The sequence below is a fragment of the Polypterus senegalus genome, chromosome 2 (genome assembly GCF_016835505.1).
Source record: "Polypterus senegalus isolate Bchr_013 chromosome 2, ASM1683550v1, whole genome shotgun sequence".
In the NCBI taxonomy this organism is placed as follows: domain Eukaryota; kingdom Metazoa; phylum Chordata; class Cladistia; order Polypteriformes; family Polypteridae; genus Polypterus; species Polypterus senegalus.
Window position 1 is genome coordinate 144,910,127 of NC_053155.1, and position 25,624 is coordinate 144,935,750.

Genomic DNA, 25,624 nt, shown 5'->3' on the forward strand with positions numbered 1-25,624 from the left:
GCAAAATGCCGGCATACAGTTGCATTCGTGGTGCTTTTATATTCAAGCGTCACATATTCCCGATCGTAATGACACGATACATTTTAAGTCTCACATACCATCTTTTGTGTCTTTTTTTTTTTTTTTGCAACTTCACAACGGCAACATAACGTATAACGCTGTATTTGAGCCACTGAGAAAAAAATAAAGGACATGGTGAAAACGCGTATTTTGTGATTAAAGTGGAAATTTCGGCTTTAATCTCGAAATGTCCAGTTTAACCTCGTATTTTACTTTATCATTAAGGCAGACCATCGTAAACGTCATCCCAGTTTTTAATCGCTGCAAGCTTCTTGGACCTGACAGCAGCGGCAAGCAGCAATAGATCACCACACAGAACACATTAACTGTATGATATTCCAACTCTCTGCAAATTTAGAATCTTTAGATTTATACTCGATATATCACTTTTACATTTTACATATACTTTCGTTTAAATAATGAATACTGTTAATAATTACACAAATGGGGGGAATAATTACACACATGGGGGTGACATGGTGGCGGAGCGGTAGCACTGCTGTCTTGCAGGGAGCTATGTTGCTGGTATTTCCTGCTTGTATTCCACACTGTGCTACGGTTTCCTTCCAAAGATATGCAGATTTGGGGATTTGGTGCCGCTAAAATGATGCTAGTGTATGTGTGTGCTTGTATTCACCTGGCAATGAGCTGAGGCCTCGTCCAGGGATTGTTTCTCACTCATGCCCAGTGCTTGCTGGAATGGACACATCCCTGGATTGATGGATTTAATCAATAAACATCCTTTTCAGAGATATTGTGGTAAGGTGTCAACGGAATTTAATAGGTGTTCTAGGCAATTCACAACACAGAGAAGCCGAACATGTTCTCACCGTGATAATATCTTGCACTGCCACCTGGTGGATTCCTCCAGATTTACATAAAGTATGCGCATAAGTATAAACACTACAATGCTTGCGCAGCAGGAGCATCCGATGCAACATGCGTCGCGTGAAGTATTCTACGGCCTAAGTGGTTCACTAGTTCCTGTTTTACCCTGATAATTTCAAAAGTTCATCCTTTTCTAAAAAAAACAATATTCAGTTGAATGAAATGAAATACTATGGACAGATTATGTTCGATATTATAATGATGCCTTTAGGATGTAAAATGCAAGAACTGAAACATGTTTTTTTTTTCTCAGAGAGTATATATGTATAGTATATATGATACTAAACAACATGAAGATTTTATTTATTTATTTTTTAAACTGGACAGCAATGACTATGCTGTTTTTGTCACTTCTGAATAAAGTAAATGTTTTATTAGTGCCACTGCGGGACAAAAGGATTCACAGTGCAAATATGAGTCAGTTATGTTTGTAGGGTGTTTTGCATGGCAGGGAGAATCTTGTTGAGGAGAACAAAGGAAACAGTGAGATGGAGTCCAAAAGTGGAGAGGAGGTTGAAAGTATGGACAATTACCAGACTGGTGCAGATGAGCCTGTGGCTGATGCAGGTGTTGTGCACGATCAGCCCCCACATCAAAGAGACAAAGATGTGTCAGCTGAGGCCTCACAGTTTATGCTCAAAGGCAATTATAGTACTTGCCTGCATAATAATTCTTGGAGTTTACGTAGGGGGAAAAAAAAGAGTCATTAAGGGCGTAAGATCATTTTTCAAATTTATACTTATTTGTAATGTCTGCACAAGGAAATGAGCAGAGCAGTTTAGTTAGGCAGGAAACAAAGGGAGACTAACAGAATAAAAAATGACAACAGTAAATTTTGCAGGTCATTTTACCAAAACTAAAGGGTCTGTTGTATTGTTTTCTCATCTACTTGGTGTGGTTTACTTTACTGTATACTCTCTTTGGCATCCTTCCATGCAGTCTTTACAGTCTTTTTGATGGGAGTATTTTTGGGAGTTTAAATGTGAATGATAGAGAGAGGGAAAACGGGCTACCATTTTTGAAGTTTTAGAACAGTAAGCTCTACATGTCAGACTGCTTTAGGCAAACCATTCACATCTTCAGAATCGACTGGACTAGTTGCAAGAATGTTGCTATCAGGTTTTTTTTTAGCCATGGTTCTCATATTAGTGCTGGATTAAATCAGGGAATTACAGGTCACTAATAATATTGAGATAGTGGCAGAGTGCTTATCAATGGTTCAGGTAAAAGATGGAGACCAGGTTCTTGTATTTATAAATGTCTAAGCTCCAACCAATAGGAAGCAGAAGGATCTCTTTGTAGCTTTTAAAGAGGGTGTTGGATTCTTGTGTTAATAGAGAGAGTCTGTTAGTGGAAGAATATCTTAACTGTACAGACAGTTAGATTATAATTGTGCTGAAACTCATATTGGGTTTCACCAAATGTTACAAGCCCTGTTAAAACAGACTGATCTAGCTGATGTTTGATGAAGTAAGTTCCCATCAGTTAGATGGTACTCCTGGGTGAAGGGATTCAAGATTAGAATGGTTTCATTGTCCAAATCACAATCTAAATACTGTCACCACAGCTTACACCTTTCCCGTTGCTTTTTCTGACCATTCTTTGGTTGGATGAAAGTCATTATTCCAAAAAACTTTCATTCAACTCTTTCTCTGCAAGAATACACTCATTTAATTGTTTTGAATACTTTCGATAGCAGTGTGCTTTTACCAAACTTAAATCTGATTTACATAAACACTGGTAGGACGTTCCCAAAACTCAGATGAAAGTGTTTTGCCAATAACATATAGAGAAAATCACCAGAAAGTGGCTACTAATTATAAAAGCAATGGAAGAGGACATTTTCAAACTACAAGATAATCTGTAAAATGGATTTCATGAAGAGACTTCTTCAAAAAAAAACACTTTCTGAACTTTTGAAATAAGATGCTCTAATGAGGCAGTTCTTTCAGAACATAATTGATTTTTATGCACACTTTAGTATTGATCATGACGATGGCTGAGACCTGTGCACTACTGAGGGCAGCAGATACTTTGCTAAAAGTCAATTATGTTAATACTTCTGCAATAGTTGATTTTGCTGGATGGATTTCCTTTGATTGTGAATGATTTAAGCTACAATTGGACTCTCAGCTAGTCTTTCTAGAGATGCCAGATTCACTTTTTGACTTAAACACTGGATAGGCTCTTCCTGTTGAATTTTACAGATAGGTCTAGCCACTGATGTTTTTAGTGTTTTTAGCAGTGTTTTTAGTGAGCTTAAAAATGGCAAATTATCTTTGAGCAGCAGAAGAGCATTGATTAATTTTCTTCCAAAAAGGGCCATCCATGCAAAATAAAGAAGTAGCATCCTACGAGTTTCCTTTATACAAACTATAAAATCTTCCCCAGAACCCTGGTAAACCATCTAAGGACTGTTATGGACTTGATTGTAAATTCCTGTCAATCTTATTGTATACCTAAAAGGTACATTTATAATAACATTTACTTATATTATTTCAGACAGCAGAATTTATGGTATCAATTTAGTGATTTATCTATTGATCAAGAAAAATCATTTGTTGATTGGATCATAGATATCAGTTCATTAGTTAGAAATGTTTTGGGCTAAACTGCTGTATACCAATGGTTTTAGTATTTTAAAGGTTAATTGCACTTTGTGTGCCCCCTTTTTGGTTAAGTGAAGGATTGGATAGGATATGCCTTATGAGGAATTCTTTATTCTTTGTCACACTTTGTTCCTTTATCAAATAAGTCAAAAATTATAGGGTGTAGAAATTCCATCTTGTCCAAACGTCACTGTTAAGTATTCAGCCTATGCTTACATGGCCATAATTTTAAAATCTAAATATATTAAAGTGTTAAGTTTCATACCAAAGAATCTTTGAATGTGGCAGATTGGTCTCATCCATTGTGAGAGATGGACGTCTGAAGTGGAGCTCCGTTAGCAGCTGTGTTATTTTTAATATTATTTCCTTATTATCCTGAGATTTCCTGCATTTATCCAACCCGAGGGTACTACTACAGTATATGCAAGCATATATAAACATGGTCGGCAAGAAAGGGGCTCAGAAAGAAATGGAAAAGAAAACTAAAGCTACATCCAAGCCCAGACCAACAAGTCCAAGTTCAAGCTCAAGGTACAACCTTTCAAATCTGGAAAAGATGGGTGAAAGCCCAGACTCCTCGGGACCACGGCATCGTCTCCAGTTGAGAGTGAAATAGGGAGTGAATGTGCGAGTGACGCAGGTCACAATAGCTCACCGATTGGAGAAGATCATTTGAACTTGGAAAAGGCCTTGCAGTCCGTGCTTTCACCTACTCCACGCAAGCCGGGAACATTGGCTGTAATAGGGCCAGCCACTTCACCCACGGTGCACGAAAGCAGAAATGATCTGTCTGAACTGAAGGTGAGGATCGCTGAGCTCAAGCAAGAGATAAAAGAATGATATAAAGAAAAGCGAGAAGGCAAGTGAGAAGCTGCGGTGGGAGCTAAGCAAGAACTGCGGCAGGATAATAAAGACTCGGAGAAACGTGTATATATTCGCCTTGAGGCAGCCTTTAAATGTATGCTGGATAAAATTGAGGAGCACATTCAGGAAAACGTGTCTAAACTGAGCACACTTGACGATCAACTGGAGGATGTTAAGCAGACATTCATGACTCAAATTAAAACAGCCGAAAATCTAGCATCCACAGCTGATGGAAAAGCAACAGTTTCCAATTCAGAATGCAAAAAACTCGGAGACAGACTTGCTGCTCATGAAGATGGAAGCAGAAGGAATAATATTAGAATCGAAGGTCTACCTGATAATCGTGAAAGTCCAAACTCAGTGAAATTCACAGCTGAAATATTCTCTATAATGATTTGAGAGGATTTTAAATCAGATACAGAGATAGCAGCAGCTTATCGCATACGCAGATCAAATACCTTTAGACCTAGGTCTTTTATTGTCCGCTTCGAGAGATTGTTATGTAAGCTAGATGTGATGGCACTACTCAGACACAAGCAAGAGATTATATTTGAAAATAACCACATTCGCATTTTCCCCGATTTCTCTCCTGCAACAGCTGCTAAAGGTGCAGCCTTCTACAACATTAAACAGCGGTTACGGCAAGCCGATATCAAATACAGCCTCTTGTATCCTGCCAAACAAAGTGGATGTTCAAGGCCAATACTACGTCTTCTCCAGCAAGGAGGAAGCAGAAAAGGAATTAAGAAAGCTGATCCCGACACTATTCTGAAACACAATAGTGAATCGCATCCTGTCATGACATGGCAAGGAGATATCACCTGCTGTCTGATCCACTTGTAATGATACGGGTATTATAATTATATATCCTTTTCATTACTTGGACGTTTTCTGTTTATGTTTTAACTAGCAAAATACCCGCGCTTTGCAGCGGAAAAGTAGTGTGTTAAAGAAGCAATGAAAAAGAAAAGGAAACATTTTAATAATAACGTAACATGATTGACAATGTATTTGAGTTGTCATTGTCATGAGTGTTGCTGGCATATATATACATATACTCACCTAAAGGATTATTAGGAACACCTGTTCAATTTCTCATTAATGCGATTATCTAATCAACCAATCACATGGCAGTTGCTTCAATGCATTTAGGGGTGTGGTCCTGGTCAAGACAATCTCCTGAACTCCAAACTGAATGTCAGAATGGGAAAGAAAGGTGATTTAAGCAATTTTGAGCGTGGCATGGCTGTTGGTGCCAGACGGGCCGGTCTGAGTATTTCACAATCTGCTCAGTTACTGGGATTTTCACGTACAACCATTTCTAGGGTTTACAACCATTTCTAGGGTTTACAAAGAATGGTGTGAAAAGGGAAAAACATCCAGTATGAAAAGGAAAAACATCCGGCATTCCTGTGGCGAAAATGCCTTGTTGATGCTAGAGGTCAGAGGAGAATGGGCCGACTGATTCAAGCTGATAGAAGAGCAACTTTGACTGAAATAACCACTCGTTACAACCGAGGTATGCAGCAAAGCATTTGTGAAACCACAACACGCACAACCTTGAGGCGGATGGGCTACAACAGCAGAAGACCCCACCGGGTACCACTCATCTCCACTACAAATAGGAAAAAGAGGCTACAATTTGCACGAGCTCACCAAAATTGGACAGTTGAAGACTGGAAAAATGTTGCCTGGTCTGATGAGTCTCGATTTCTGTTGAGACATTCAAATGGTAGAGTCAGAATTTGGCGTAAACAGAATGAGAACATGGATCCATCATGCCTTGTTACCACTGTGCAGGCTAGTGGTGGTGGTGGTGTAATGGTGTGGGGGATGTTTTCTTGGCACACTTTAGGCCCCTTAGTGCCAATTGGGCATCGCTTAAATGCCACGAGCTACCTGAGCATTGTTTCTGACCATGTCCATCCCTTCATGACCACCATGTACCCATCCTCTGATGGCTACTTCCAGCAGGATAATGCAACATGTCACAAAGCTCGAATCATTTCAAATTGGTTTCTTGAACATGACAATGAGTTCACTGTACTAAAATGGCCCCCACAGTCACCAGATCTCAACCCAATAGAGCATCTTTGGGATGTGGTGGAACTGGAGCTTTGTGCCCTGGATGTGCATCCCACAAATCTCCATCAACTGCAAGATGCTATCCTATATATATATCATGTCAATATGTCATGATATGTCAATCAGGTTCGTATTTGTAGGATGTGTTGTGTTCAAGTTACATTCCGTGTTTGTCAATCGTTGTAAAGATAACAGGTTTCATTCATAGATTCGTTTCTTACTGCATCAATAAACAGCTCGTCTTCCTCTTTATCTGAGACGTTACACACTGCATTCACGGGTTTTTTTTTTACACTGTCTTCCTTTAGCGGGACATTGACTTTTTCCACCCCACAGCTGTATTTAATGTTAGGTAAGACCCGGCACTTAAAAGTTTCTCTCGCAGTTTCGCTGAGTTTGTGCCAAACACCATCCTGACCATCTCATCTTCCTCTGCATAAGCACAGTCCTTCACCCGTGAATATTTAGCGGCAGTGTTTCTATTGGATTGCTGCTGACGGACGGAATTATAGGGGCAGGCACTAAATTACGTGGGAGGCGTAACTATGACAATTACGCGTAGAATTTCGAAATGAAACCTGCCCAACTTTTGTAAGTAAGCTGTAAGGAATGCGCCTGCCAAATTTCAGCCTTCTACCTACACGGGAAGTTGGAGAATTAGTGATGAGTCAGTGAGTGAGTGAGTCAGTGAGGGCTTTGCCTTTTATTAGTATAGATTACAGTTATAGATGTGTGTGTGGAAGAAATTAACCTTTTTTTTTCTACCCTAAAGGAGACTAACATCATACCCTTGGTTTATTGTTATTATTGCATTAAGACTTGCTATGCTTATCCAGGACCACTTTCGAACACCATTCCCTCGGTTTATGCTTATAGCTTGTTAATGATTATATTTTAGGCATATAGTATTTAGACTATATTGGAAATAGATATCTCTACTTTTTAATCCTAAAACGAGGCTGCATGGGGGGTTGTTTTGCTTTGGATGTGATCAGTCTCTAGGTATGTCAGAGGACTTTGTGAAGTGGGTTCCAGCCTCACTTGGGAAGGCAAAAAGGGGGTTGGAAAGAGAGCAGGCTATATCTAATCTATCTTTTTAATCCTTATAATTTTAATTACCAATGTAACAATAGGCTGCATGACGATAACTCTTGGGGAAATAGGAAATTAAGGTTAAAACTGTCTAACTTCCAGTTAAAACTATAAAATGACATCAAAAATTCAGAATCAATGTCTCCATGATGGGACAGTTAACTTTGTGAGCTGGAATGTTAAAGGCCTGAATCACGAATTTAAGAGAAAGAAAGTATTCTCTCACCTAACAGGTTTAAACGCTAAAATAGAATTTTTACAGGCGACCCACTTACTAAGCAAGGATAAGTTCTGCCTGCAAAAGGACTGGACTGGCCAAATGTTCCATTCTAGCTTTTCAAAGAAAACTAGTGGTGTGGGAATCCTCATACATGGGGTGGGGGTCGACTTGTTTTCAATCCTATTTTTTGTAAAAATTGATCGATTTGTATGGAATGATTACAATAAAATAAAAAAAAAATAAAAGGGATCTTTGAAATGTATATGATCTGCTAAAATCAACTAGTACAAAAACAATGCTTTTCTACTTTGCTCTTGGGCCAAAAGTCCACCACTTGATCTTCCTGCAAACCTTATATGGAACAGGATGCATCTTCGGTACTTTGGAGTGGTAACAGGTCGTGAAATGGGGGATGAAAGTAACTGGCATTTCAAATAAATTAACTGCTCAGTTGAACAAAAGGAAATTGACTGTAGTCAAGCTTTCATTAGGGTGCTGGGTAATTATTTGGTGGCACTGATGCTTTGGCATCAACTCATGAGTAGAGATCATCTTGGAATTTTACATAAGATACCAAAACTCTTGGTTGCCTTTTATCAGGACGGTTTGCATCGACTGCAACAAAGTAAGTATGCCATTTAATCATGAGCACATTCGATACTGACATTCCCTCAAAAGTTGCAGGTTTTCAACTTCGAATAATTCAAAAGCTTTTGTTTCTCGCTATCTGATTTAAATGATCAGGTACTTAGCTTTCTTTTTTTGGGCAGGAGATTTTGGATTTGACCACATTTGGTGATGGAAATAAGCAAAATGGTCCTTTTAGTTTTACCCCAATTCTATGGGGGTTCTTTATTAAAATGTACTAAAGTTTTTCTTGAAAACAAGATGTCATCAGGATGGTTGCACTATGAGCTTTTAATTTTTAACTCTTTATTCTTGTGACTGCCTTTAAAAAGTAACAGTTGATGATGAGGTTTTAACAAAATATTTCCATTGTACTCCATATCTTATCATTCCAACAGCAGTTCTCAAATAAAAATTTAATATTCCAAGTCTTATTTTACATCATTGAGGCATTTCTTTTTCTGTCTTCCTCTATTCCTACCTTCTTCCACATAGCTGTACAATGCTTTAGATCAGGGGTCGGCAACCTTTTAGTAGTATCGTGTCGAAGTAATGTTGCAAAGTCACTCAGTGTACCAACCTAAACCATAATATTTTTATATACAGCAACCATTGAAACACATTAACTTGATCTTGTATTAACAGGTTTTCAGTACATTAAATAACTGTTCTATTCTTTGTTGATTATTCAATATTTTAATATAAATAGGAACAAATACAAAATGTAAGTTCTGAACACATTACTATTATTTTATCATAAATTGTTAAATGTATATGTTGTTAAGACAGAAGGTCCAACAGTTTGAAGAACAATGAAATAAATCAAATATAAAACAGGTTATTAAACATTTTAATGAGTAATCACTGATTATTATTGATCTGAATCATTAATTAATGGGACCCTTGTCCTTGCTTCTCATTATTTAATTGTTCAATATCAGGTGTATATTTGGTCACTTTCAGCTTAACAAAGGCAACTTCTCTGTGGACTCAAAACAGCTTTCATGTGTGATTAAATTTGTTTACAGGTATAAGAGTAGTGGCTCTGAGGCTAAGGATCTGTGCTGGTATCCCGAAGGTTGCCAGTTCGAATCCCAGTCACTGCCAAAAGAGATCCTACTCTGCTGGGCCCTTGAGCAAGGCCCTTAACCTTCAATTGCTCCAGGGCGCTGGACAATGGCTGACCCTACACTCTGAGGGGTATGCGAAAAAACCAAGTAATTTCCTTAATTACTTGGATTAATAAAGTTTAAAAAAATGCTGAAAGCAGAGTAAATGCAACTTTCTTCAAACAGGTGAACAGGGATGTCCAGCAGCTGAAGATGGCAGCTGACTTTTCCAAACAGTTTCCTTCAAGTGTTTTCTGTAGTTCTACAAGCCTCTGATGACTTGAATTTGATGTGTTACATTTCAAAATTGTCAACATTCATCCACTCTAAAAGAGACAGGTCAAATGGGGTGGTAGCAAGATCAATTAAGTTGGGCTAGATGAGGTAAGAAAATATTGGCCCATTAATTTGCAAGTCTTGACCTTGTTTAGCAAACTCTCTTTTGAACACTTCAATGCAAGTTTAAGTCCTTCAGGTTGTTAAAATGACCTGCAAAATTTACTGTTGTCATTCAATTTTGGTAAATGTTATTCTTTTTCATTAAGAAACACCTGGATCGTTTTTAGACTTGATACAAATCTTTTCAAAACATTACCTTGACTAAGCCAACAAGCACTGATGTACAGCGGGAAGTCCATATATGCGCTCCCCATTACTTGTAGAAGAGACTTGAATTGCCTGTGGGTCAATGAAGAACGAGAAACTATGAAGTTAACTATCTTGATAACAGTTTCTATTACAGAGTTCAAGCACAGTGACGAAATCTACGCACACAAACTCTTCTGGTGTATAATGCAATGGAAGCGTAATATTTGACATCCAATATGATCCTGAAGAAGCTAAACAAATCCTTTTTTCTTTCTGACCATTGCAGTGGTGGCACCAGTAATAACACAGACTATATTATTTATGTTAATTTTCTGATTTTCGTGGTTGCTTACAAATGCAGTCATAATGTCCTCTCCCTTGGCTGTATGATACCTCCCTTGGAGGTATCAAGCAGCACAGTTCTTCATAAATTACGGCCATTGTCATAATACTGCGTAACTATCACTAGGCCCACCACATTATTCACATCAACATTTTCATCAAGAACGACACTAAATAAAACAGCTTGTTGTAACCCTGTTGTTTGTTTTATCATTACATTTTTAGCCATATTAGTTACGCATCATCTCACAGAAGCCGGTATTTCTTGAATCCAAGACAGGTACTGTTTTTATATTTCATAAGTCACTAAATAAAATTTCAGCACTGCTCATAAAAGATTTATTGATAATTTATCCATCTGTGTAAGGTTTGGCCTTTGAAGCCACACAGTGAGCAATTTTGTAACTACGTTGAGAAGCCTTATTTTTGGGTGCTTTTACTTGACTAAAAATACTCCTTTCTTATAGCCAGAAACAGCCCTTTTACAACTTCACTTTTCTCCTCTGAGTTTTTTAATATGAACTGATGTTTGGTTTGATATTGTCTTTGTACACTTGACATATAGCATGCAACAGTTACACATATCCTTTTGTAGAATGAAACCATATTTGTTTGTCTAAAAGAGTTGAAACGAGCGAATATTACGTTTTTGCCTTTTTTGAGTCATTTTAAGAACACCGTATTACTTAACACCACCAACTTTTGTGTTACGGTCCATGGGCTGTACTGCCATGAGTATGTAATACGAAATAGAACTCTGGGGGTGGGGGTGGGGGTGGTTGGGAGAGACAGGAAAGATAAGACTGAATTAGAACTCCATCAAGGTCAGTCATTGTCACTCCACACTCACTCAGTCTGCATCAGATTGCACTTTCTTATCTCCACTGCCCAGCAACTTTCATTTTGAAGGAATGTAAAAACAGGAATAGCTTTAAAAGAATTATATGCTTCTATTTAATTAAAAATTACATTTTTTATGGGATCATAATTACTGTAATTCAATTCACTCAGCACGCCATAGGTTGCTGAAACTATGGTGGTGCGGGTCAGCTCCTTGCTACCAGTTGTATCCCGAGAGCCTCTTGCACCTGCTTCCGCTGATAACGTACGCAAGGGATAAGTCAGCGGATGACAACAAAACACACAAACATAGGAAGGGGTAGGTGAAACAGTGCCAGTGCTTTAATTAAAACCAGCAAAAACAAATCAGTGTCCAAAACAGTGCAGTGCTCCAGTTTAATGAATAAATAATTCATAAATAAATACAAATTAATGTCTGTGGAGGTTTAAAATCTTAATAAATAAATCCATTAAAAGTGAGGTTAAAACCACAGGCAGAAAACTGTCCTTTACAATTCAGAGCCATGGTGCCTTCATTTTAAAAGTGATGACTCTCCTTCTTAACCCTGATCAGGTGCACAGCACGGAGAGACGTCCATCCAGTAAGTGCAGACAACCTTTTTTTCCAGACTGTGTCCCTGCCACCAATCACATGGCATTCCATGAGGAGCTACCAAAACCTGGCTCCTCCCAGCAAGAGCATGCAGTACTCCCACCACTGTCAATCGTTGGGTTCTCCAAGTGAGAGCGCTCCCTGAGCATAATCGTCGCTCCTGCTTCATACTCATTCAACAGGATCGATCTCGCAGCCCCCTCCCTAAGCGTCACCCACACACGCATTCGTGGGTCTCCATTCCCGTCCACCTGCTTCCTCCCATCTTGCACCAGGGCAAGAACCCATGAATTCTGTTACTGTCATTTTTGTTGGGTATTGGGACAATGATAGTCGACAAGGTTGACATTCTCTCTGCAGACAGACACACTGCTGATGGCTGTGGCTAAGAGGTCATTAAAGGCCTGGATCTTAGTTTTTATCCAGGACACTCGCATGCCCAGGTGCTCAGACTCCTTGCTCAGTCTCTCAAGAACCCAAATCAGTGCCTCCATTGATTCTGCAAAGATCATAGCATCATCAGCAAAGTCAAGATTGGCAAATCTTTCTTCACCAACAGATGCCCCATAGCCACTGGAACCCACAACCCTGCTCAACACCTATTACAGAACACCCCTGACTAGCCCCAGAACCAACTAGGTACACTGCTATGTTTTTTGGTTGTTTTTATTAACTATAAAGAGAGATAAACATCATTTATCTGTGAAGCAGGAATTTTCTGACCATATACTGTATGTGTATAAATAAATAAAATATACACACATACATACATACATACATACATACATACACTAGCAAAATACCCGCGCTTCGCAGCGGAGAAGTAGTGTGTTAAAGAAGCAATGAAAAAGAAAAGGAAACATTTTGAAAATAACGTAACATGATTGTCAATGTAATTGTTTTGTCACTGTTGTGAGTAATGAGTGTTGCTGTCATATATATATATATACTAGCAAAATACCCGCGCTTCGCAGCGGAGAAGTAGTGTGTTAAAAAAGTTATGAAAATGAAAAGCAAACATTTTAAAAATAACGTAAGATGATTGTTAATGTAATTGTTTTGTCATTGATATTGAGTGTTGTTGTCATATCTATCTATTTATATATATATATATATTTATATATCTGTATATATCTGTATATATATATTTATATATATCTGTATATATATATTTATATATATCTGTATATTGTGGCAGTAGGGGGCAGTAGTGCACCCTTGAACCCTCAGGGATGACTCCAGACACCAGGTAAAAGTCCACGACCCTTTATTGTTTAATAACAATGTGCACCAAGCACCCTCCACACTACTCATAAACCAATACTCTAAGTAACACACAATAAACTCTCCTCCTCGCCCAGACACTTGCTCCTCTACCTCCCAGCTCAGCTCAGTGTCTGGACTGAAGCACCGTCCTTTTATAGCCCCTGACCGGAGGTGTTCCTGTCCCAGCAGTCCACAGTTCCTTATTCCTTCCGGGTCAGGAAATCAGTCTTTACTTCACCCGGAGACGCCATTCCTTCCCGTCCGTGACTGTGGCGTACTCCCGGTCATAGGGCACAACAGATCCCACAAGTCCTCCCACAGCGACTCCTGGTGGTCCCCAAGGTATCCAGCAGGGCTGTGTATAAACACTACAGAGTCCATAAGGCCCTGCTGGACCTCGGGCGCGATCCTGCTGCCGGGAGAGCTCCTCCTGTCGGCCTGGGGTGCGGACCGGCCTGGGAAGCCGGCAGTCTTCCACAATATATATATATATATCTATATATATATATATATATATATATATATATATATATATATATATATATATATATAGCAAAATACCTGCGATTGGCAGCGAGAAGTAAAAGAAAAGGAAACATTTTAATAATAGCGTAACATGATTGACAATGTAATTGTTTTGTCATTGTCATGAGTGTTGCTGGCATATATATATAAATATATATATATATATACATCTATACACATATATATACACAGTTATATATATATACATATACACACATACATATATATACATACTGTATATATACATACTGTATATACACATATACATATCTACATATATACTGTATATACACATTTATATATACAAATCTACATATATATATCCACATATATATATATATTAGGGTGGGACTCGATTAAAAAATTAATCCAATTAATTAGAGGCTGTGTAAGAATTAATCTTGATTAATCGTATGTAATCGCACGTAAATTTGCCCCAAATCGCAAATGGTTTTTTTTTTTAATTTAAAAGTGTTTTAGTGGGCGACAGAATCAAATAATAGACATGTACATGAATATTGTAAACTGAAGCTGTTTTAATTTCTGAAAAAAAAGCCTTTAAACTGCATTTGAATTCAAAACAGAAACAAAAATATCATCCCTGGTTAAAATTGGGCAGACTTAAAAATAAAGTGGTAGTTTAAGTACTTTAAGTAGATTTTCAGAATAGTATTGTCTTTAAATAATAATAACCAAAATTTCAACATAAAGTGCAGTTTTTCTTCTTAAAAAATAAGTCAGAAACATAAAAGGTAATTTGACCAACTTAATCTTTAAACTCTGAGTAACCTTAGCCAAAATTATTTTGTACATTAGGCTAAAACAGTGTGATCATTGAACATTTTGTAATTAGATGTAATTAGAATTACTAACGGTCACGGAAGTCCAATGATCCCCAGTAAGAGCCACAAAGTCCGCTTTCTGTAATGCATCTAATTTTGCTTGCTTTTCATTGTGCACAAAACCATGCTTTTATCAAGGCTTCGCTGGAAGTCGAAATGATCAGTCGTAGGAACGCGCTTTATTCCGACTCTAACATTTTTGTAGCTGTGATGTGTGCATCAGTGTAATGGATGTACCAGGAAATGATGCATTGACAAAAGTTCCGTTTGCTTGGAATTGAAAGTGTGATTAAATGCGTTATTTTTTAGCGCGTTATGGAGTACATGCATCGAAGCTTCTCAGCTGTGCTTGTGCTAATAAAGGGAAACATTTTAAAAATAACGTAACATGATTCTGCGTTAACCGAATATTTTTCATACGTCCCAAACCAAGGAGATCGAAGGTAAAATGAATCAGTAGCGCGTACATACTCAGTGCATCCCTCTCGGGAATCAACCTCGAATGTCGGCATTAGAGGCGAAGACTCTACAATTGAGCCACAGCATGTGGCTTGTCTATCTGAGTATGTACTGTAGATAGGGGTATATATATACATTTAAATATATACCCGCGTATCGCAGTAGAGAAGTAGAAGTTATGAAAAAGAAAAGGGAACATTTTAAAAATAACGTAACATGATTGTCAATATACAGTAATTGTTTTGTGAGTGTTATTGAATGTTGCTGTCATCAAGGATTTGATTATCATTATTTCTTTCAATCAGGGTCGTATTTGTGCGATGTGTTGTGTTCAAGTTACATTCCGTGTTTGTCAATCGTTGTAAAGATGACAGGTTTCATTCATCGATTCGTTTCTTACTGCATCAATAAACAGCTCGTCTTCTTCTTTATCTGAGACCTGACACACTGCATGCACGGGTTTTTTGTACACTGTCTTCCTTTAGCGGGACATTGACTTTTTCCACCGTGTGCTTTGTTTCCACAGTAGCTGCATTTATGAATATGCTTATCAGGCGCTTCATATTTTTGCTGCCTTTTCAACTGTGTAATTCGGTTTTGTTCAGCTCTTTGGAACTGTTGCTTTTATCTGTGCACTGCGTCAGTTCCGTGAGCCACTCGGTGTACTTGCATCGAAGGTTCCCAGCTGTGCTGGTGCCATCTCGTGCTATGTCCATAGCTTTATTTAATGTTACCTTAGTCCTGGCACTTAAAACTTTCTCTCGCAGTTTCGCTGAGTTTGTGTCAAACACCACCCTGACCATCTCATCTTCCTCTCCATAAGCACAGTCCTTCACCCGTGAATATTTACCCGTGGCAGTTTGCTATTGGATTGCCGCTGACGGACGGCCTTCTATGGGCAGGCACTAAATTACAAACGCCAGCGGCAGCCTGTCTATGAACTTAATTTAAAGTGTAGGTTTACATCGTGCTTTGTTTCCAAGTAGCAGAACTCGCTTCTTATTGTTTAGCTGCCTTCTCAATTATATAATGCATGTTTTCTTGAGCGCTTTTTGAGGTCTTCCTGGTTTTCTATGTACTGCGTGATTACGTGGGAGGCGTGATGATGTCACACGAAACTCCGCCCCACGGCGTTGAAGCTCATCTCCATTACAGTAAATGGAGAAAAACTGCTTCCAGTTATGACCATTACGCGTAGAATTTCGATATAAAACCTGCCCAACTTTTGTAAGGAAGCTGTAAGGAATCAACCTGCCAAATTTCAGCCTTCCACCCACACGGGAAGTTGGAGAATTAGTGATGAGTCAGTGAGTGAGTGAGTGAGTGAGTGAGTCAGTGAGTGAGTGAGTGAGGGCTTTGCCTTTTATTAGTATAGATATATATATATATATACATACACACACACACATAAACATATATATATATATACATATCTATACATATACACATAAATATACACACACACATATATACATACATACAGTATATATATATACATATATACACACAAATACATATATATATATATATATACACACACACATATATAAACATATATATACATATACATACATATCTACATATATACACACACAGCTATTTCGTATCAGTGCAATACGCTGCTTGTTAAAACGGATAACTCCAGCTCTTACGTGCAAGTCTGCGTGGATATTATGAACTATCGTATTTGTTCAAGTTCTATTTAAATTTTAAATAGAAGGAATTTTTATTTAGTCGACAGAAATATCTTTGGTAGGAATGGTAAAACAGACAGGAATATTATTCTGAATAAATCAACTCAAACCTTAAACAACTTATAATATTTTGCTCTCCATAAAAATATATCCTGTCTAAATTATACAAGTTAGAAATAAAGTAAGCGTTAAAAGAACAAACATTCAAATTTCTTTACTCTTATGTAATTTTATATAAAAAATAAACTTAGATTTTAAATATCCCAAAAGATTTTGCTCTCCATAAAAATATATCCTGTCAAAATTATACAAATTCAAATATGAACATGCTGCATAACAAAACCTGGAAATATAAATAAAATGTGTTCCTTTCAGCAATAACAAATCAAATCATTCAGTTGTCTTTGCTCATATGTCATTTTAGAGCTGGACGCCTGGCATCTTTTTGGCACAGGTTCGTTTCTGTTTGGTGTGAGGTTCTGTGTTGTGGAGATTCTCAGGATGGATTGCAGGTGCTCATCAGTGAGGCGACTCCTGTGTGCTGTTTTGTTAGTCTTTATCACTGAGAAGAGCTTCTCACACAGATATGTGCTACCAAACATGCACAAGGTTCGAGCCGCATGTAGACGGACTTTTTGTTCTTCAAAGTCACCAAAGCGCCGTGCAAACTCAGTGCGCTCAGTTTATCAGCAAAGTGCGATTTGGGAACACCGTAGTGACGACTTGGTTTAACATTACTTGGCAACAGGGAAAGTGGGGCAATTGCACTGGTGCATTTGTGTCTCCCATAAAAGCAGCTTCACTTGAAATCACTTTGTGATTGTGCACGGGTAAAAACGTCCGCTGAAGTGTCAGATTCTTATTTAATTCTTCTGCATTGCATTCAGGTTACCCTGATGTTTTGTCTCATAGTGCCGTCTTAGATTAAATTCTGTAATTACAGCCACATTAGCTCCACAAATGAGACACACGGGTTCAGTAAACATATACTCAGCCTCCCATCGGTTTTAAAGGCTCTATTTTCAGAATCAACTTTTCTCTTCAGCATCGTGTGAGCTAGCTTCGCAATAACTTGCAGCATCATAAGCTAGACTTGATTAACGCGGTAAGTGTTAGGCAAGGCAGCTGAAGCGCTGCATTATGGGATCTGTAGTTTATTGTGTTACCAGCGCTTCATATACCGGGCCATTAATAACAATAATACAGTATATAAAATGATCTCGCGGGCGGATATAATTACGCCGGGCGGATGTGGCCCTGACCCTTGAGTTTGACACATATGGACTAAATAGAACTTGAAAAGATATATTTTTCAAATGTGATCGCAATTCAGATAGAGTTGACGCAGCACTACAGCCTCAATAAGTCATCCTCCCTGCTCTTACTTTTTACCGTTCATCTAATGAATACACTGAGTATGGCTTTACCAAAACAATCATTGATGGCGAATAAAGTATCCATTATTGAGTATGTAGATCGGGATATATATATATACATATATATATACCAGCGTATCGCAGGAGAAGTAGTGTGTTAAAAAGCTAGAAAAGAAAAGGGAACATTTTAAAAATAGCGTAACATGACTGTCAATATACAGTATTTGTTTTGTGAGTGTTACTGAGTGTTGCTGTCATCAAGGATTTGATTATCATTATTTCTTTCAATCAGGTTCGTATTTGTAGGATGTGTTGTGTTCAAGTTACATTCCGTGTTTGTCAATCGTTGTAAAGATGACAGGTTTCATTCATCGATTCGTTTCTTACTGCATCAATAAACAGCTCGTCTTCTTCTTTATCTGAGACCTGACACACTGCATGCACGGGTTTTTACACTGTCTTCCTTTAGCGGGACATTGACTTTTCCAACGTGTGCTTTGTTTCCGCAGTAGTTGGATTTATGAATATGCTTGTATGTATCAGGCGCTTCATATTTTTGCTGCCTTTTCAATTGTGTAATTGGTTTTGTTCAGCTCTTTGGAACTGTTGCTTTTATCTGTGCACTGCGTCAGTTCCGTGAGCCACTCGGTGTACATGCATCGAAGGTTCCCAGCTGTGCTGGTGCCATCTCGTGCTATGTCCATGGCTGTATTTAATGTTACCTTAGTCCTGGCACTTAAAACTTTCTCTCGCAGTTTAAGCTGAGTTTGTGTCAAACACCACCCTGACCATCTCATCTTCCTCTCCATAAGCACAGTCCTTCACCCGTGAATATTTAGTGGCAGTTTGCTATTGGATTGCGCTGACGGACTGACCTTATATGGGCAGGCACTAAATTACAAGCGCCAGCCTGTCTATGAACTTAATTTAAAGTGTAGGTTTACATCGTGCTTTGTTTCAGTAGCAGAACTCATGAATATGGTTGTATATGTCACTCGCTTCGCTTCTTATTGTTTAGCTGCCTTCTCAATTATATAATGCATGTTTTCTTCAGCGCTTTTTGAGGTCTTCCTGGTTTTCTATGTACTGCGTGATTACGTGGGAGGCGTGATGATGTCACACGAAACTCCCCCGGCGTTGAAGCTCATCTCCATTACAGTAAATGGAAAAACTGCTTCCAGTTATGACCATTACGCGTAGAATTTCGATATAAAACCTGCCCAACTTTTGTAAGGAAGCTGTAAGGAATGAACCTGCCAAATTTCAGCCTTCCACCCACGGGAAGTTGGAGAATTAGTGATGAGTGAGAGTGAGTGAGTGCCTTTTATTGTATATATATATTATATATATATATATATATATATATATATATATATACTGGTTTATATACATTCATTTGGATATATAGGTCGGTTCAAATTGGGCAGAACTTGAAGTTAGTAATTTGTTTTCTTTTCATCTTTGTGCAATATATGACAGAACTTGTTTACAAATGCTATAGTTTTTTTCCTGTGCAGTATTTGACAGAACTTTGGATTTTTGCATTATAGTACAGCACATTAGATTTTTCTTCTTACTGTATGCTGCACAATTAACCTTACAGAAGAACAGTTTGTTTATCCAGAATGTAATGTTCAGTTATGATTAGTATTTTATTCCATTTAGATTAATATCTTGTTTACAATGAGAAGTGAAGCAAAATTACACCTTTTATTGAGTAACTAAAACGATTACAAGCTTTTGAGGCAACTCAGACCTCTTCTTCAGGCAAGATGTAATCATCTTGCTTACTTTATATGTAAGTGTCTGTTTAAAATGACCTCGTAATATTTTTGTATAAATCCTGTTGGCTGCTTTGAAATGGTTTACTCATACTTACACTGTTTGATCTTAGTAATACTTTGACTGATGATTTTAATGTTCTTGTGTTATTTTACTTGAGTTTTAACTAAATAAGTAAGACCTGTTTTCCTTAACTGTTGTTTCCATTAATATAATTAGTAAGCTTTTAAGAAACCCTGCTCCAGATGATAACATTTTAGGATGCTTGTTTACTAAACTTCATTCATGTTTCTCCTTTCTTAATAGTTTCTAAAAAATTATTGCTTCATTATTCTAGCTAATGTGGTGTTATTAAGGTGCTGCACTACGCTTTGAAACTGTAACAGCAAGCTGGACAGTAAAGCTTGTTTCCTTTGTACACATTTCCTATTAGTCAAAAGTTTAAATTAATGAATGACTGATTGCTAATATGCCCTTGACATTTGTACAGTGCAACTTGGTCAAATTCTTTACAACATTTTTGCATGCACTCTCTTTTCTGTCTCCTCCTTACCATCTATTATTGAGGAAACTCTACTAATCTTTCGTCTCTACCTTGACACATACTGTTGATTTGGTAGCTTTGTTCAAGAAAAAACTACTTCTAAAGAATCAACCATGTCTCTGGTAAATGGAAGAACTATGAGGATTGGACTACAAATAATCATCATCTATTCTGTCTACATAATAAAATGTGGTTCTCTTGTCTTTGACTATATAGACAAGGAATTTATGCTGGTATTTCTCTGGGGATGATCAGATAGTGATCAGGGAGGGCCAAGGCAACTCTGTTCTATTATCATTGACACTCAATTACATTCTGTGGCCTGAAACAAAAAACAGACTTTGCATACTCTCTGACTTGCTATATCTTTGCCTTCTTCCACTCCCTTACTGCACCATTAATCCTGAGAATCCTATTTCTCCACCTGCTCTTGCTACCTTGTGACCATTTTCTACATCTGATATTTCTGAAGAAAAAATTCTGAAGAATTAAACTAAAATCTATTTCCATGATGAGGGAAAATTTCTTAATTTACATTTTTTTCAAAATAATATATAATGAAGAATCTTAAAATTACCTGTACAAAAAACACATTTTATTCTATATTTGCCTCATCTAATTATTAATACTAAGTTATTTAACTTTATTAATTGCACACTAACAGTTTTATTACCATTTGGTCATAAACTTACCACAACTGTCCTTCTGCTGTGATTTCTCCAACAAGCCAAGTGATACGCAGGCATCAAGAAGTCTTTCTGTTCCCGCAATTGAGTTCTGAAGTTTTTCAGCAATATCTTTTGCTGACATGCCATCACAGCTTTTCAGGATATCAAAAATCTTAAATTTTGATGCTGTTAACAAACACTGCAATTGAAAATACAAAAGTCAATGTAATATTTATAATCTGACATCAGCAACTATGTGAGGTCTTTGATCAAGTCCAACCCAGACAATAGTGCTTTCTGGCATTTCTGCATATTTTTTTTTATCTTTAACTACATATTAAACATTTTATGCAAAAGCATTTCAGAAGTTTTATGACCTTGTGTAACAAAATTTGTTATCAACCTCTCACAAGGTTAATTAATCCATTTTTTTCTGGATTACTCTGGAAATTCTAGACTCGATTTATGTTTACTGTATTGTATTACTTAGGATATAAATGCTTACATTTTTGTGTAACTATGACTCAACCATTTAACTAAAATGATCATATAAGTTTTATCTTTATAGAAACAGAGTGTTCCTCATTTTAGGGTTTAATGTTCTTTGAAACCTAACAGGCAAATAAATAAAGCCAAACTTTCTGAAACAGGAAACAAAATAGTAATGCTCCGAACAAGCACTGGCTCCCTCAAATCATGAACTGGGAGGCAAAATACAATTGAGAGCATATATGCTATCTACAGTAGGTCAACTTTTGCTTGCACATTTTTTTTAATTTATATACAGGGTGTCCCAAAAAGAATATCAGAGTTTTAAAGAGCTGTAGCTTGGCGCCCATTCATCGGAGACAGCAGAGCAGCCTAGTGGCATTTTGAGGAATTAGTCTAGTTTCATTTTGTATATAAAAAAAGAATATCAGAGTTTCAAAGAGCTATATTTATTGAATTATACAAGCATATACAAAAACTGTTATTTTCACGTGTTTCCCATGCAAAAAACATTAGTCTTGGGGGAGTCTCGTTCATGTTTGATAACTGCATGAGGGTTTTCTTCACCCCAAATTCGTACATTATGATGATTTACCTTCCCACGATTGTGAAACATGGCCTCATCACTGAAGATAATCAAGGAACAAAAACCTTCATTGGTCTCCAAATTTTGCTGGATGAAAGTTGAAAACTCAACTCGACGCGTCTTATCCCCTCGTTTAAGGGCCTGAACCAACTGCAGACGATACGGTTTCATAACCAATTCACCATACACTTGACTTTGGTGTCTGTAACTCATGACTTGCTCGTCGAACTGATTTTGATGGGCTCCGAGTGAACGCAGTTTGCAGTCGAGTGACATTCTCAGCAGAGGAGGAAGTTCGAGGTTGCCTGATGCTTTTACCTTTGTAGATACACCCAGTATCCCGAAATTGCTGGTACCATCAATGGATGTTATTGTCATTCGGTAGGTCAGTCCCATATTTTTGATGAAATGCCCGCTGCACAGTAACAACTGATTGAGTTCTGGCAAATTTGCAAACACAAAAAGCTTTTTGTTGTGGCACAGCCATAACTGCAAACGTAACTAATCGAAACAGCACACTGTTAGCTTTTTGATAAGCACTAGAACCATCTACCAGCAATGAAATGAAACTAGATTAATTCCTCAAGACGCCATTAGGTTGCTCCGCAGTATCCGATGAATGGGCGTCAAGCTACAGCTCTTTAAAACTCCAATATTCTTTTTGGGACACCTTGTACAGTAATCCCTCGCTATATCGTGCTTCGACTTTCGCGGCTTCACTCTATCGCGGATTTTAAATGTAAGCACATCTAAATATATATCACGGATTTTTCGCTGGTTCGCCGCTTTCTGCGGACAATGGGTCTTTTAATCTATGGTACATGCTTCCTCAGTTTGATTGCCTAGTTGATTTCATACAAGGGACGCTATTGGCGGATGGCTTAGAAGCTACCCAATCAGAGCATGTATTACATATTAACTAAAACTCCTCAATGCTAAAAGATATGCTTCCTGCGTGGCGCTTGTTTTGTTTGCTTCTCTCTGTCTCTCTCTGCCTGACGGAGGGAGTGTGAGCAGAGGGGGCTGTTTACACAGTGGCTGTTTGCCTAGAAGATAGGACGCTCCTCTACAAAATGCCGCTTTATCGTGGTGCTTCTGTATACTTAAAAGTACGTATTGATTTTTTGATTGTTTGCTTTTCTTAGCGCGCTCTCTCTGACATTATCTGATCTTCACGGTGCTCCTTTGAAGATAAGATATGTTTGCATTCTTTTAATTGTGAGAAAGAACTGCCATCTCTGTCTTGTAATGAAGCACAGTTTAAACGTTTGACTGAAGGGTGTTATTTCATGTCTAGAGGGCTCTAATAATGTTATCAGTGTGGGAGAGTTTATAAGGGCTTAAAATATATAAAAATAACCATACAAACATATGGTTTCTACTTCGCGGAAATTCATTTATCGCGGCAGAGTCTGGAACGGATTAACCGCGATAAACGAGGATTGACTGTATAATGTTTTAAAGGCACACAACAATAAGATTGCAAAAATTTACACAAAGGTACAAAGAGGAAATATGCATATTGTTAGCCTTAAATGGTAAATACATACAGTATACCACTCTATAAAATGCTTCTTCTTATAAAATAATGGACATGGATGACAACAAGCGTGTCTATAATAATATGACTAAAGGACTAGAACAACATTTTTATGTCACTAACAAAAATGTAAAAACACAACTTTCACATTTTAGGCAATATACAGTAAGCAATTATGTTAAATATTACAAAAAATGAAAAAACTAGTCATCTTTTAATTGTTAAGACACACACTGATAGCTGAATTTCAGTTTTATAAAATATAATTTAGAATACTGTACCTTTGAAGCTTTAAACCCATTTATAAGATCCACAATTTTTTGAGGAAATTGTTTGGATTCTTTCACAACAGAGCTTTCAATGTTAACTGATGCCAGAAATGTTTGCTGTGACTTGCCACTTTCTGATATATTTCCACTTTCTTCTGTAGTTTTTATACCATAATTAAACACATTATTGTCTTCCATATGCTCCAGGTGATTCATGCTGAAACTTTCAAAGTTTTCCACGTATGGAATGGAGTCATGCTTTACACGTTTGATTTCACTTTTACATGGCTGGCCATATATTGCTGCTAGCTTTCTGCAGAAGTGGTTCAGTGGAAATCCTACCACATTAAGAAAATCTCCATGTACGTACTCCACAAGCATTCCTCCTAAGGCCTGAATTCCATATCCTCCAGCTTTATCCCTATTCACAGAAATTCCAAAAAGGCACTAGAGGTTAAACTACATGACGAATGATAATCTATATAGAAAAAAGGCAGTATTAATAAATAAAACATATTTTCATTTAACAAAAATGCAGAATAGTCTAACAAAATAATTTCTATGATTATATTTCTTTATTTTGGACTTACTTTCATCTTCTCCATGATAACTATAGCATTTATATGAGCAACACAAGTAATCAGTCACTACATAAATTCAAACACATTATTCTTCCATTTATAATCTGATGTATTTCTCAAACTCAAAAACACAAATTCTTAAGGAAAATATTAACTGTATTTAAGAACAGACTGACAATGTCACACCTCTGTAAATTTGTTACTTTTATTATATTACCTTTTTCTTCATTTGTGTAATACTGAATGTTAGCAGAGTTTTTTCACAATCTCCTTTATTTAAGTACTAGCAAAATACCCGCGCTTCGCAGAGGAGAAGTAGTGTGTTAAAGAAGAAAAGAAAAGGAAACATTTTGACAATAACGTAACATGATTGTCAAAGTAATTGTTTTGTGTATTTGGCCGCAGCGTCACAAAGTAGTTTTCGTCTAGCTGCATCAGAAAATGTACCACAACGTCTGACACGCCTCCTTTTTACTGTTTTCTCACAGCTTGGATTGCTGCTGTTATAATCGGTTTGAGTCTACATATATATTTATATATATATATATATATATATATATATATATATATATATATATATACACACATACATACATATATATATATATATATATACACATATATATCTTCATATATATATATATATATATATATATACACATACATACATACACACACACAAATTATATATATGTGTGTGTGTGTATGTATGTGTGTGTATATATATATATATATGTATGTGTCTATATGTGTGTGTATAGCTTTGGTCACTGAGTGCAAGGGAAAAATAATAAAATGTAGTCTATAAGTTATTAAACAGTAAAACATTAACGTTTTAAGAAGTAAAGCTACATTGAGCATTACTGGAGTGGTTTCAGGTAAACTACATTTTAAAGACGGTGTAACACAACAGGTAAGTAGTACTAACAGCAGCTAAAATGTATATGGATGATCTCTCGGTAGTAGATCCCTTTTGAAAGCTACGACGGCTGTGGTATAGAAATTACATTTTCTATGTGAACGTCCAAATTTCTGCCTCTGGTAATGTGCCTTACCAGCAATTAAA

The 25,624-nt window shown here is 37.2% G+C and overlaps 1 protein-coding gene across 2 annotated transcripts in view; it reads right to left on the reverse strand.

Moving 5' to 3' along the window:
* The window catches only part of asmtl (acetylserotonin O-methyltransferase-like), a 132,137-nt gene that overhangs the window by 52,841 nt on the left and 53,672 nt on the right, over positions 1 to 25,624 (reverse strand). For both annotated transcript variants that reach the window (XM_039744760.1, XM_039744759.1), the window contains 2 exons: positions 23,990 to 24,398; positions 21,118 to 21,292 (listed from right to left, as the gene is read on the reverse strand). In XM_039744760.1, the coding sequence (XP_039600694.1) occupies positions 21,118 to 21,292; positions 23,990 to 24,398 (584 nt within the window). The remainder of the gene's footprint in view (positions 1 to 21,117; positions 21,293 to 23,989; positions 24,399 to 25,624) is intronic.